Source organism: Chenopodium quinoa, unplaced genomic scaffold (assembly GCF_001683475.1).
Source record: "Chenopodium quinoa cultivar QQ74 unplaced genomic scaffold, ASM168347v1, whole genome shotgun sequence".
NCBI classification, from domain to species: Eukaryota; Viridiplantae; Streptophyta; class Magnoliopsida; order Caryophyllales; family Amaranthaceae; genus Chenopodium; species Chenopodium quinoa.
The window spans coordinates 1,629,189-1,645,066 of NW_018745248.1; the positions used below are offsets into that span (position 1 = coordinate 1,629,189).

At 37.4% G+C, this 15,878-nt stretch overlaps 1 protein-coding gene across 1 annotated transcript; it reads right to left on the reverse strand.

Annotated features, from left to right (window-relative positions):
* Positions 1-10,301: 10,301 nt before the first annotated feature.
* LOC110711280 lies at positions 10,302-15,454 on the reverse strand. The gene is made up of 2 exons (XM_021889659.1): positions 14,974-15,454; positions 10,302-14,919 (listed from the first exon to the last, which is right to left on the reverse strand). The coding sequence occupies exons 1-2, from the start codon at positions 15,452-15,454 to the stop codon at positions 12,761-12,763; spliced, it is 2,640 nt and encodes an 879-aa protein (XP_021745351.1). The 3' UTR covers positions 10,302-12,760.
* Positions 15,455-15,878: the final 424 nt, after the last annotated feature.

A 15,878-nucleotide genomic window follows, 5' to 3' on the forward strand; every position in this document is an offset into this window, starting at 1 on the left:
GTAAGATTAAATATTCACGGTGAATGATTAAAAGGTGTATCCAAACAAGGTGAACAATATTGCTTCTCATATTCGAGCTCAACTTATGCCAATTTAAAATTCCCACGGGAAAAAATTCTTCTCGTTTAGCAATGTCTCCTAAGAAACTCACAGGGATGGAGCTACCTTTGTTAAGAGGTTGGTTGAATTCATTAAATTAAACGAAGTACCTAAATCCTAGTGCATCATTCCACACATCTTGAGACTGAACGGAACCCTGCACAAGATGTCGTGTTCCATCGACATCTTTGAAAACAATGAAATTAGGTAAGTGCTAAACAATAAAAAAACATCCGAAAACATGATTCACCAATTTTTTGAGAAAAAAAGTTATCCATAGTTACCTAGCCACCCAAGCTAGATAAATAATTATGTATGTAGTTCAAAAAAATTGTTTTACAATGACCAACATTTTAAGGAGAACATATTAGTGTAACGAACTCATATTATCAGACCAATGATCAATCTTCGCATACTCAAAATAAAGACTAGAGGGGCCCTTGGAGAGGATGGATAGTGAAGCAATAGTGATTGTAGCAACAATAGAGCGACTACATATTTTAACAAAGCAGCCAAATTAATGATTACAGGACAAGGGGTTAAGTGGGATCCTTACAACAGATTTCAATAGCTTACAACAGAATAGGGGCTAGTTGATATTACTTGATAGTAGCTACTGCCAATATTTTGGAAAAAAAAGGCTCGAAAAAAGAAAGACAAAAATAAAGAGAAAGGGGAAAACAATACAAATAGCAAAGAGCAGGAAAAAGAAAAGAGAAACTGAAAAGGAAAAAACAAAGCACATAATAATATTACATATGTATTTACACTTACCAAATGCCACAACCTCTTATTCCTTATCAAACTTCTCATGCTCTGACCAATTTTTCACAATATTTCGGTGTCTAAATTTTGTTCTTTTCACACCACTGTCCATTCCACTTGACTTAGTCAACTCTTCTTCACTCCCTGGATGAGATTTAGGTTTGTTAGAGTCAAAATTTAACCTTTTGTTGCTTTCAGCATGAATATATGCATGAGACCTCTCCTTTTGGAGTCCCATTGAACATGTTGTATTCATTTGAGGTTATGTCAAGGGTTCACCTCCAAAATTGGAAGACATCATAGGAAGCTTCTTTTAAGTTTGTTGCATAGTTTCTAGGGGTGAAACAACTCTTCTTTCTAATTGGGATTTAGCTCCAGTCAAAGGAGAGACAATAGGTTGTTGTATAGCTCCCACAAGCAGTGCACCGGTTTTAGCTCCAAGAAAAGGTTGTTTACTCGGATGTTCTATAGCTTTTTGAGGTTGCTTTGATGCTTTAGTCGGCTGAGTTGTTTCTTTATGAGGGACTTATGTTATTTCTTGTGAGGGAAGTGCACCAGTTTTAGCTATAGTAAAAGGTGGAATAGTCGGATGCTCTGTAGCCTTTTGATGCTACTTTGATGCTTTAGTAGGTTGAGTTGTTCCTTTGTGAGGCTGTAATGTTTCTTTATGAGGGAGTTGTGATGTTTGTGGTGTTAGAGATTGTAATAGGATACAATCTAGGTTGTGATGGGGTTAAAGGAGGTCTTGATGACATCTTATGTTGGGAGTTTGATGGCATTGTAGTTGGCATACCTGCTTTTGATGCAGCTACAGATGAAGATGATGTAGATGTGGGTTTTAATGCATTAATAGAAGATTTGATTGGTTGCGATTTGTGCCCAAACGTTTGTGATCTTCCAAGTGTCGGAGGGCTAAATGGTCCCCATTGGGTGGATGAAATAGAAGACTAAGATAAGTTGGATTGTGACACTGCAATATGGCTGGACTTATATTGTAAGGATGTTGAAGTGGGCTTCTTATTTGAAGAAAATTGAGCCTTTCCATGAGTTAAAGCAGTTTTTTTTTACTTCTATAACTCATTATGAGACACCTATTAATAGAAACAAATACAACTAGTCAACTACTATGTTAGTAGTTGCAATCTAAACCAAGAGCTTATAAATAGAAAATAAAAAACAATACATATTATTCAGTGTTGATTAATAATTATTATTTATCCAAAATATAATCAGTTTGATAATAAATATATATCTGCATTTACAAAATCAGGCTAGTTATAAAAATCAGGCTAGTTATACAAATTCCATTGCTTAGTAAGTTATCTGACTCATAATTGAACAATGGTTTCATACTTTCATTTGATTTCATATGCAATAGAATCAGGAATTTCTTACAATTGCTTCTGTTTTTCAAATTATTGTTGATGGTTACTAATAGTTAAATTTTCAATTATTCTGTAAACCGTAAAAAAGAAGTTTTATTAAATGATTAATTAAATTATGGTTATTTATCTAACGTAAAAATTATCAAACAAGTGCATATAGTTTTTCAGTGCAATATTGAATAAGAGAAAGTATTTACCTAGTTAAAGCTCTTCGTTCTCTCTCTTTTTGACAGGAAGTTCTACACCTGAACAATGAGAATATGTCTCTAATTATATATGATATTGACGAGAAAGAAAAAATATAGTGTGTTAATTAAGAGAAAATCCAAATCATAAGAAAAACCGCTATAACTGTTAGATGGTATGAGAAAATCGGTTGTAATTCACAAATAGAATTAACAACAAGTAAAAGGGATTAATTCAACAAAGGGAAATATTAATTAATGACAAATATAAACTCATAATTAAATTCAGCAATTACAAATCCAAATTAAATAATAAAATCAGAAACTAATCATTCATTGTCGTTATCTACTTCGGGTAACTCGTCCCCTAAATCAAACTAGTCTCTAGGATTAGTCTTTATAACATGAAACCATCATTTTCGTATATCATCTTCAATGTAGAAAACCTGTTTTGCTTGAGATGAGAAAATAAAAGGATCATCTTGCAAATTTCTTCCTAATGCATTAAAGTAGAGAAATCAACACATATAAAGCACTTTTGATCTCATTTAACACCCCTATGTATATCTACCCAAATCCAATGAAACAATACAACTTTGTAAGTCCCATAATAGTCCAATTCATATATATCCTTCAATTTCCCATAGTATGCTTCTCCATCTGATTCAACCATGATTCCAGAATTTTGGGTAGTCAAACGGCTATCGTGGTCCATGATCTGAAATTTATACCCATTGATCATAAAGCCCTTCATTTTTTTACCATAACAATTCAATCCCCCTGCCAGAATTTTTCTAAGTTTCTCATCTTCAGTGGTTTCATCTATTTAGTGTACCTATCATGGTAGAATATAAAGTCAAAAATAGTCTGCTATTTTTGTAAGAAAATTGAACACATTAGGATACATATATATCACCTGACTTCGCAACCACTCTCCGAACTCGTTGATGATCCAACAACTTTCATCACTTTCAGTGATTGGGTTATGTGTATTCATTTGTTGCTTTAGATTTAAAAATTCTCTTCAAAGAAAGGAAAAAAATTATCATGATATTATAATAATTGGTTATTCATAAAATAGAATAATACTTGCTACTTACTCGAGAAGATCTTGAATTTCATCAGAATGATGCAGTAAAACATAGCAATGAGCTTGTTTTAAGCTTTTGTCATCTAGACGGAAATAAACCTCTTTGCCATTTACTCGTGATGAGTGTAATTTATGGCACTCATTTGGCCTCTTTTAGGATGATTTTCATACTATTTTTTAGCCCTTTTCCGTAGTTTTTCCTTAGTTTTGTTCTTTATTTCGTTAGTTTGTGCTTTCCATAGTTATTTTCCTTGTTTTGTGCATTTCTTTGTTTATTTGTTCTTTTTCCCTTTTATTTGTTTGTTTTCGTTTGTTTTTAGGTTATGATCGTGTTTCCAAGGATTCCCGAGCCTTCCTCTCATATTTCTCATCCATTTGGATGCCTCATGTTCGCCTTTCGGAGCTTCAAGTTTGAAGGAACGCAAGGAGCAAGTCAAGAGATCATTGCACGTATGCGGTGGGGGCATTATCTTTGCCATGAACCCACCAAAATATCCATTTCAAGACTGCCAACCTTAATGTTCATCATCGTCACAAAGACGAGCGCACGAGGATGAGCTAGGACGAAGAAAGAGAGGAAGTGCCCTGCTGCCAGAGCGTTTACGCTTTTTGTACTTATATTTGTGATTTATAGCTTTGAATAAGCTTGAGGGTGTACGTGTTTTTGTTTGGATTGGTGTTTACTTGATTGTGATTCTAAGAAAGGGCCCGTTCTTTGCTTCACTATTAGGAAAACCACCAAATTTCAAATTTTAGCCTACCTTCACCCTTTATGCCCTTACGTTACAACCTTTGGGAAAGCTCTTTTGACCTAGAAGTTGAGTCACTATTCGGGGGAGGGAATCATAGGTTATTGCCTAAGGAAAGGGGATGCATAGTCAAGATGTCGAGTAGCCTAAATAAATCTTTTTTTTTTCCGGTTCCTTCGAGGAATAATTGGGATGCTCACTAAGGGGAGATTTGAGACTAGTTGGGAGAACGCGGTAAGATCGTTTGGGATGAACGTGGATTGTGATGTCTAGTTCCTATGCCTAGCATACCCTATGTTTCAATCAACCTTGGATATCTTGAAAAGTGCATACCTTGATTGCCTGAGAAAGATTTTCATTCATTTGCATTGTAGTCTCTTTGTAAGTCCATTTCTCAAAGGTTTTGTTTTCCTTTTCCCTTTTCTTTTCTTTTTATGGTTTTGCCTCTTTGATGTTGGGGGAGAATTATGGGTAAACTCTTAGGATACCCTTACGAGAGCATTACTTGTCCTCTAGGGCGATCTAGGGGTTTAAAATGGCTTGTTGTAGCTAAAAACAACCGTCATTCCTACGACAGTGAGTCTTAGTGTATATTCTTATCTTGAGTCTTTCTTTTTCTTTTTGAATAAGTCTTTAATCTTTATTCTTTCTTGCTTTGTTTTGCTCGAGGACGAGCAAAAGATTAGCTTGGGGGAATTTGATGAGTGTCATTTATGGCACTCATTTGGCCTCTTTTATGATGAATTTCATACTATTTTATAGCCCTTTTCCTTAGTTTTTCCTTCGTTTTGTTCTTTATTTTGTTAGTTTGTGCTTTCTATAGTTAGTTTCCTTGTTTTGTGCATTTCTTTGTTTATTTGTTATTTTTCCCTTTTATTTGTTTGTTTTCGTTTATTTTTAGGTTATGATCGTGTTTCCAAGGATTCCGGTGCCTTCCTCTCATATTTCTCATCAATTTGGATGCCTCATATTCGCCTTCCGAGCTTCAAATTTGAAGGAACGCAAGGAACAAGTCAAGAGATCGGTGCACGTATGCGGCGGGGGCGTTATCTTTTTCATGAACCCACCAAAATATCCATTTCAAGACTGCCAACCTTAGTGTTCATCATCATCACCAAGACGAGCGTACGAGGATGAACTAGGACGAAGAAAGAGAGGAAGTGCCCTGCTGCCAGGTGCGGGCGCACACGCAGGTGGTGCGGCCGCGCACCTGGTTGGTGCGGGCGCGCCATGTGCGGGTGCGGGCGCACCTCCTCTTGCGACCGCGCCTTCCGGGGTTTCTTTTGGACGATCTAACTAACTCTTCTTTTGTAGCTTTCCTATATATAGTTTTTCCTTTTATTTTTAGGAAGAGAATTAGAATCGAATTAGTTTAGTTTTAGATTTTTAGAGAGAGAAACTCTAGATTTTTAGAGAGAGAATTTCATGGTGGATTGTTATTGATTGAAGATTTCTCCATTTCCTTTGATCTTTGATCAAGTTTGTAAGGATTCCTTTTCTTTAATTCAATCTTTAGTTTGATCTTTAGTTTTATTTCAATTGTTTTGTTGAAAGTTCAAGTTTCATTGAAGTTTGATTGATAGTGATTTGATTTTAGCTTGTTTAATTTGATCATGATGAATTTGTTGTTTAGCCTTGTTTTGATCTTTATTTCAATGGCTAGTGTAGTTTGATAGCTAGGGTAATGGTGAAGCATATATGAGTAATGGATTGATGTTATTTTGGGGAAATTGATGGAGTTGATGATTTGATTAAATTGGTTAATTGATTATGTGCATGTGTGTGTCTGATTTAGGCTTGATCACCCTAGTTATTGACACTAGATTGCATTGCAGGTTCACATTGATACGGACCATTGATTTGTGGCTTGCATTTACACGATTGAGGTGTCTTGTGACATTCCTAGCTAGAGTTTATCGTAGTTGACGCTAGTTAGACCTCTAGGAAAATAGCTTGATATGCTCTTTTGGTTGCATGATTGGTTTTCCCTCGCATCACTCGACTTAGTCAAGTCTTTCCCAATTAGCAAAATCCGTTACATGTATATGTGAATTCCGAGCCCTAGTGTTTATTACATTTGTCCAAACATAGCTTGTTTAGTTGTTTAGCATTCACACCCTTATCTAACCTTTCCGGAATAGCTTGACTTGGCAATATAAGATCGCTCTCCATTCCTCAGTGGTTCGACCCTCGACTTACCATTATACTTGTATAAGGGTGTGTTGAGAGATTACAAATTTTGTTTGGACTTGGGTAGGGGTTAGTTTCAACGACCTAGTCTCGACCCACGTCAAAATGGCGCCGTTGCCAGGGAATGGTGTCGTGATTGTGTATTGTTGTTGAGTCTATTCCACTTAATTCAAAAACACAAAAAGATTTTCCTTTGGGCTACACTTGTAGCTATGCTACTAAAAATTTTGTTTAAGATTGTGTGCAAGTGAACATGGGAGAAGCTCATAGAGTGACGTTGAAAGAGTTGGGCACGCCGGGCGCTTACAAGTATGAGAGCGGGATTGCTCCATTATTGATCCCGGATGGTGATTTTGAAATCAAACCGGCTATGATCACCTTGATTGAGAGGAAACAATATGGTGGTACAACAAGTGAAAATCCTCTCAACCAGCTCAAGGATTTTGAGAAGTATTGCAATACAATTATGGTAGGTGGAGTCGCTCAAGAGTATATAAGGCTAAAGTTTGGAGGGTTTTGTTTCTAGAGAGAGAAACTCTAGCTTCTTTCTAACCCTTTGGAGACGGATTCGGTGGTTGCCTTCATCGGATTCGTTCTTCAAAGGGTTAGGTCGGGAAGCAGATTTCTTGTTCTTCATTTCCCCAAAATTCAAACCCTAAGGGCTGTTGGAACTCGGTCTGTTCTTCGACCTTCACTCAGGATTGAAGAAGGGTTCGTTGTTCCGGTGGTTGTGTTGGGCGAATCGGCGGCTGGAAGGTGTTGCGAGGCTAATCGGATTCCTTCTTCGATTTTCTGGGTTCCTCGCTCAAGATTGAAGAAGGGTCTGAGTTCGGTGTTCCGGCGGTTGTTTTGGTTGACGCGCCGGCTGGGCGGTGTTTCAGGTTTATTCTATCCCAGCAGCCGGAATCTGAAATTGTCGATTTTTCATTCATTTGGTTTTGTTCATCATTCCCTTGATTTTCTGGGTTTTCGTTCTTTGGCTGATGTCGGTTTCTGGCTAGTTCGCTGGTGTCGAATTTAGTTTAGTAGATTCGGGGTGCATTTCGAAGTGGTTGGCGAGTTTGCAGGTTCGTCGGCCGTCTCTCTCCCCCTGTTTGGTGTTTTATAGTCGGGGCTTTGCTCTGGTTTCTGGGTTCAACGATTCTCCGGAGCTTTTCTGGTTGCGGGATTGCTGCTTGGAGGTTGAACTTGAGGTTGGTGGCAGCTCCCCTGAATTGCAGCCTCCTGATGTTCTTCAATTGTAAAAGGATGGTTGAATAGTTATTATTTGCCTCCCTTTTACTATCTTTGTTAAAATGGGAATTGCTTATTTGATTGTATCTACTGTCTAGATGTATTGTGTTACTTTTTTGAGCTTAGGCTTCCTAGTGATTAGTGTTGTTGGGTGATGGTTCATGGTAGCGATTCTTTATCCTGTTTTGTATTGTATGCTTGCCGTGCTGTCGTCCTAGCAGGTTGGTTTCTGGGTTGTTATTTAGCTGTGATATTATGATTATGTCTAATGATGGTGGATAGTGGAGGTTGGTTTTCATGATTAAGTCTGGGTCTTGTTAGCTTGCTTGGTGTATAGTGGGTTGAGGCCCGTTTTTAGTGCTGTCACCTAGCATGAGTGGTACAACTGTCGCGTGTCTACCAAAAATAAACCTAACTCTAACCTTCTAAAATGTAGTAGGGTAAGCCAGGGTCGATCCCACAGAGAATTGGGTTATTAAACTATAACTTGTGTATGTTAGAAACTCCCGTTTTGAAGAAATAATACTACGGTCTAACAAATAAACTACTACGAACTATAGGACGAATAAAATACAAATATAATAAATAAACTACTAAAATTGAAATACAATAAAAATCAAGGATAATAAAATAGGGATCGGAAGATATATATTAGTATTGTACTATGAATTGATCACCGAATCAAATAAATCATGCATATGTCTTAATGTTAACCGATGAACACAAATAAGCACTCAACCTCCCTCAAGTGAAAATAAACCAAACAAGCTCTTGGGTTATTGTCTAACTAACTAATAATCTAGAACAAGCTCTCTAGACTCGATTAATTAGCAACATTAAAACAAGGAGATAGTTAACTTAAACCACAAATCTCACAAGCTCGGATTTGTGCAACTCAAAGGGTTGATAATCTTAGGTATTATAAAAGGTTTTAGTCACCAATCACACACCTAATTGCTACCAAAGGGAATTAACAAAGACAATTACGTATCACAAGTTAATACTTTAGCAATCAAACTAGTAAACTATACAAAAGATGGCCGGTCTAAAATATAATTCGACTAGTTCATATCAATAAACCAAATTATCAATCTAATCAAGACATAAACATAATACCCAATAATTATAACAATCCTATTATCACAATACAATAATCCAATGCATAATTTATCTCCCTACCCTTATTTAATCTAGCCTGACATACTAATAGTATAGAATAGAAAAGGAGAAATCATGAAATACATAATATAGCTAATTAACAAAGCTTAATCAATAATGAAACTTATCAAACAAAACTAATTATCCAAACTCCAATACCAACTACAAAACTAGTGCATATAAATAGTAATAAGCAAAATTGTAATACCACTAAAAGTAGACAAGGTACTGACAAAGTGACAATTAGATTCACTTAGCTAATTCCACGAAGAGAACAAATTTAGTGCTATTAATTGTTCTTCACCCTTGTTTCAGTCCTTCAATTACAGTAGGTACTGGTTGTCTCTTCTGATGTACTGCCACCCACAAAACTTAGACCCCCAATTAAAAACCACCTATCCGAATTTTTCGCCCCCATAATTAACTGATTTCATCCCTATCATCTATTGTTTGATGATCTGTTACCCGCGAGAATCGGTCAAGATTTCCTATAGCAGCTTCCTAGAGAAGATGAATCGGTCAAGAATCGGTCAAGATTTCCTATAGCAGCTTCACTTACATCATTAACTTTGGGCTTGATACAAATATGAGTAACCCCAATTTGTGGGGTTTCGTTTCCTTGAATCCCGAGCAGCAATTGAATCCATTTTGATGTCAAAATTCTCTTTCCTATAAACAACTAAATAAAATAGTAGTAACTCGTGTCTATGGAAGAATATTAAATAAAACACCCTTAAACAATGAAATTTTAATTATAATATCAAGAGCTTAATAAATGTAATATCATACTTTTATGACCCTATCAAACTCCCCAAGCTTATAATTTTGCTTATCCTCAAGCAAAGACATGAAATCACAAAGGAGTTAGAACTCTTGATATAACAATATATAATATAACAGGCTAACATGCTGTAACAAGTACTCTATATTGCTCAATAACAACCTCAAGTCAAGTAGTATATGCAGAAGGAAACTTATTTATGAGATTAGAAATCAAATACCAGCTCTTAGACCAATCACAGCCTACTTTGCATCAACAATGTGGTGAAGTAGTTTGAAAGATTATTAGGACTTATAAAAGGATGCAGGGGTTAAGGTAGATAAAGGTGTGTCATATTTTAAGGAATGTGATGATAAAAAAAAACTCTATGACTAGTAGAGCCTCAAGAATTAATACATAAACTATAAAATCACACCTCTTATAACTTTTGGAGCTTCATGACTTTCCCTCCTTTTATTTTGTTTCATGACTCTAAATGCTATGTATCTGTCAAGAAACCCATGTAACGAGCTTTCAACCAATGACTCCAGGTCCAGTTGTCCCAAGGCACTAGGTTTGAAGAAACCCCTACGGATTTACTAACTCGAGTTACTCAACTACGATACATAAAACACCACACGTACATTTATGGGTTCTGATCTTTTTTTTTTTTTTTTTTTTTTTTTAATCCCATACATTGGTACGCAGAGCCTTTAATATGAAACATTAATTAGAATAAAACACTGCCACACTGATAATCCACTTTACACATGCATTGCTCTACTAATCCAAGAGAAGGTAAACATCTGGGTTAATTTTTTCAGATCAATGGTATTTGAATTAGATAACCAGAAAAATAGGTCAATAAGGCTCAAATTGTTTGATTAGTGGATCATGTAAGCTTTTTGGCTATTTTGGTGCACATGCCTTTATGCCTAAATCATTTCATTCTTATTACAACACTACAACGTTGACTTCCATCAGCTTGTAATTGTTCAAAGAGCCATGTTTTTTTTTTTTTTTAAAAAAAAAATCTGCATATATACAAGCCTATAAGCCAAAGTTAAGCATAGTAGAGAATATTGTTAAGAACATAAGCAAAGCACTGTCGACACAGACTGCCAGACTCAATACCATACCAAACATAACTCACTCCCCCCCAAGTTTAAGTCACACATTGCCCTCAATGTGTAACTGAATGAAAATTAGTAATAGCAAAATAAAAGGGAGAAAATAGAAGGAAAAGGAAACGAGCTCACCTGGTGAAGTTAGTTAGTGGAATGTGAGCACTGACTGCCCTAGTAGCATCCCCCAAGCTGAAATTTGCTCATGTCTTGCTATTATTGGAGAGAAAATGGTTCTATCTAATGCAGCGAGCCTCGTGTTGGATGCTTCCAGGCTGCTGCTGAGATGTGTAGCTAGCCTGATGGCTTCATGTATAGAAAGATTGGTGCTGCAACTTTACACCTGGCTGTGCTCTGAAACAAATCACACTAAAACAAGCAACTTCAGTGTCCAGATTGTTTTTTTTTTTTTTTTTTTTTTTTTTTTTTTGAAAACAGACAAAGAACAGTAATAAAAAAAATAAATAAATAAAATAAAACATCAAATTATCTTCCTAAACTTGGGCTGCCTCCCAAGAGTGCTATACTTATCGTCGTTAGCTTGACGGTTTCTGAGCATACTAGGCATCATAACTAGGGGCTTCAAGCTCCATTACTTCAATGTTCTGGACCTGATAACCCTCATAGTAAGGCTTCAACCGATGACCGTTCACCTTGAATTCTTTCCCCGTATATTCAATACGAATCTCCACTGCACCATGCTCATACACCTTTGTGACAACAAATGGTCCCACCCATCGAGAACGGAGTTTGCCAGGAAATAGTTTGAGCTGAGAATGGTAGAGAAGAACATTCTGCCCAACTGTGAATGTCTTCCGTGAGATGCGTTTATCATGAAATGCCTTAGTCTTCTCTTTGTATATCCTTGCATTTTCAAAAGCATCATTCCGGATCTCTTCTAACTCTTGTAACTGAAGTTTTCGTTGTTCACCCGCTGCATCCATTTCCATATTACATTGCTTCACGGCCCAAAAGGCTTTGTGTTCTAACTCCACAGGAAGGTGGCACGGTTTACCAAATACAAGCCTATACGGAGACATCCCAATGGGCGTCTTATATGTTGTCCTGTATGCCCACAAAGCATCATTAAGGCGGAGGCTCCAATCTTTCCTATTTGGATTTACGGCCTTTTCAAGGATGGACTTGATCTCTTTGTTAGAAACTTCAGCCTGTCCATTTGATTGTGGGTGGTATGCAGTAGATATTCGATGAAACACATTATACTTCTTTAAGAGAGCCCCTACTGTCTTATTGCAAAAGTGTGTCCCCTTATCATTGATGATGGCCCTTGGAAATCCGTATCTAGCAAATATATTCGATTTCAAAAATTCTGCAACCACTTTAGAATCATCAGTACGGGTGGCTATAGCTTCCACCCATTTTGAGACATAATCATCAGCAAGCAAGATATATTGAAAGCCAAAAGAAGAAGGAAAGGGTCCCATGAAATCCATACCCCAAACGTCGAAAATTTAACATATTAAAATGGGGGTTTGGGGCATTTCATTCCTAGGACCTAGTGTACCTGTTCTTTGACAATTATCACAAGTCTTACAAATTTCATATGCATCTTTGAATATGGATGGCCAATAGAATCCACTCTCTAAAACCTTGCGTGCAGTTCTCTTAGGCCCGAAATGTCCTCCACATGCATAAGAATGACAGAAAGTTAGGATCGAAAGAAAATACTTCCAGAGATACGGGTCATCCCATATGAAGTATTTTGCTATGCTTTGCATTTGGTCCTTTTGTGCTTTAGTGTAGCTGACTGGAAACTTCCCAGATACAAGAAAATTCACTAAATCAGCATACCACGGAGTTCCTGATCAAAGCATGAAGTTGCTCGTCGGGGAACTCTTCATTGATTGGAGATTTGCCTTCATCAACACCAACTAATCTGCTCAAATGATCAGCAACACTACTGTCAGAACCTTTCTTGTCTCTAATTTCAACGTTGAACTCTTGAAGTAACAAGATCCAACGTATTAGCCTTGGTTTTTCTTCCTTTTTTGATAATAGGAACTATAACGCTGCATGATCAGTAAACACAATGATTTTAGTTCCCAATAAATAAGATCGAAATTTATCTAAAGCAAAAACTATAGCAAGAAGTTCTTTTTCAGTCGTAGTATAATTAGCTTGAGCCTCATCAAGAGTTTTCGAAGCATAGTAGATTGCATGAGGAATCTTTCCAACTCGCTGGCCCAGCACTGCCCCTACAACATAGTTGGACGCGTCACACATCAGTTCGAAGGGGAGCTCCCAGTTAGGTGGTTGTAGAACAGGGGCACTGACCAACTTATCTTTTAGCTTGTCAAATGCCTGCTTACAGGCCTCATCAAAGTGGAACTCCACGTCCTTTTGGAGTAGTCTGCATAGTGGTTGCGCAATCTTAGAGAATCCTTCAATAAACCTGCGATAGAAACCTGCATGGCCAAGAAAAGAACGAACTTCCTGCACATAGGCGGGGTAAGGCAGAGAAGAAATAAGGTCTATTTTAGCTTTATCAACTTTTATTCCTTCAGAAGACACAATATGGCCTAAAACTATACCTTGTTGAACCATGAAATGACATTTTTCAGAATTAAGCACAAGGTTAGTTTCAAGACAACGTTTAAGAACTAAAGTGAGATGTTCTAAGCAACTATCAAAAGAATCTCCATGTATAGTGAAATCATCCATGAAAACTTCTATAAAATTTTCAAGATAATATGAAAAGATGCTTACCATACATCTCTGAAAAGTCGCCGGAGCATTGCACAATCCAAATGGCATACGACGATACGCAAATGTACCATACGGGCATGTGAACGTTGTTTTTTCTTGATCCTCCGGAGCTATAGGAACCTGCACATAACCTGAATATCCGTCAAGAAAACAGTAATAAGCATGACCAGCAAGACGTTCTACCATTTGATCAATAAAGGGTAAGGGAAAATGATCTTTTCGAGTCATAGAATTAAGTAACCTGTAATCTACACAAACTCTCCATCCATTTTGCACTCGAGTGGGAACCATTTCTCCCTTATCACTCTCCACCACTGTAACTCCTGACTTTTTCGGGACCACTTGCAAGGGACTGACCCAAGGGCTATCTGATATAGGATATATCACCCCCACTTCAAGAAGCTTCAATACTTCTTTCTTTACTACTTCCATCATAGGTGGATTAAGTCGTCGCTGCACTTGTCTCACAGGTTTAGCTCCCTCTTCTAATAAAATTCTATGTTGGCACATAGAAGGGCTAATCCCTTTAATATCCGCAACTGTCCACCCTAAAGTTGTTTTGTGCTTCTTGAGAACTTGCACCAGCTTTTGCTCTTGAGTCGGAGTTAGGTTACTCGCGATTATGACTGGAAGAGTGTCATTCTCTCCCAAAAATGCATACTTCAAGTGGTAAGGCAGAAGTTTTAACTCCACTTCAGGTGGCTGTACAATAGAAGGTAAAAGTCTGTTAGATGTGACAGGAAATTTCATAAATTTATCTACATACCTTCCTTGCTTATTTGGAAGCACTTCCAAGGAGGAGAAAGCTTCCTTGACATCATTTTCAAGCTCAAAATGTTCCTGCAGGTTAGTGTATTGCACTTTTTCCACAGGTTCAGTCAAAACAACATCTAATGCATCATGACCAGAGAGAAAAAATACTTGCTCAGTTAGTGTATCAATAACATCTATACTAGAAACAGATTCACAATCAGAGGGGTATCTCATGGCATCAAATAAATTAAATCGGATAACCTCCCCATCAAATTCCATGGTCAAAATCCCACTATGAACATCAATCTTGGTTCTAGATGTTTTTAGAAAAGGTCTCCCTAATAAGATTGGCGTTGCATTAGAGGATTCATCATTTGGCATATTTAACACATAAAAATCAGCAGGAAACACAAGTTCATTTACTTGTACTAAGACATCCTCAATCACTCCTAAAGGATAAGTATTAGAACGGTCAGCAAGTTGAATAATCACACGAGTATCTTTTAAAGGTCCTAAGTTCAGTGCTTTATAAATAGATAAAGGCATCACATTAATAGAAGCACCTAAGTCTAACATGCACCTCTCATATCTCTTGTTACCTATTCTACAAGGTATAGTAAAAATACCTGGATCCTTGCACTTGGGAGGAATTTTCCTCTGTAAAACTGCAGATACATTCTCACTTACGCTGACCTTCTCATCTGCATTCAGTTTTCACTTGTTAGTGCACAAATCCTTCAGAAACTTTGCATAACGCGGTACTTGTCTAATGGCTTCCAGTAAAGGTATGTTCACCTCTACCTTGTGAAATACATCTAGCACCTCCTTTTCCATCTCTTTCTTCTTATCCATAGAAGTTAACCTGCTAGGGAAAGGAACAGAAGAAGAAAAATGGTCAGTTTTGGATGAAACAACATCACTTACCTTAGAGGGCTGCTCATTTTTTCCTGGAACAACAGTCTCATATTCCTCTTGGTGTTCTGCTAGCGTTTCGCTCCTGCTTTTTTCTGGAACCTCCAGCTGCTTGCCACTTCTAAGTGATATGGCGCTTGCATTCTCCTTCGGATTTCTCTCTGGTTGGCTAGGCAACTTGTTAGAATTCTGAGCTTGGAGTTTTCCCACTGTGTTAGCTAACTGAGAAACTTGGTTCTCCAAGTTCTTTAGTCCACTTCTTGTTTCTTGCTGAAAATTCAAAGTGTTGTCAGCCATTGCCTTCACGATTTCTTCCAGAGACATGCTACCAGATTGTGGCTGGGAGACTTGCTGATTTTAAGGTCGCGGCTGATATTGCGGTTGTTGATGAAAACCAGGTGGAGTATTAGATGCTTGTTGTTGCTGGAAAGCTGGTTGTCTGAGGTTGGAGTTGCCTGCCTGCTGCTGAACATTGCCATATCTCAGGTTTGGATGATCTCTCCACCCCGGATTATAAATCTGAGAGAACGGATCATAGCGTCTTTGCTGTCCCTGAACACCACCAACAGAATTTACTTGTTCTTCTTGCATAGTAGGGCACATATCAGTTGGGTGTCCTGCTATCGAACATATGCCACAAACTCTTTCTTGCCCTTTTTCGACCATCACTCGCTCCACTAAAGAAGTGAGTTTAGCTAATTGTTGCTCGAGGTTAGAATTCACCACTTCATTAACTTGACGTACAGAA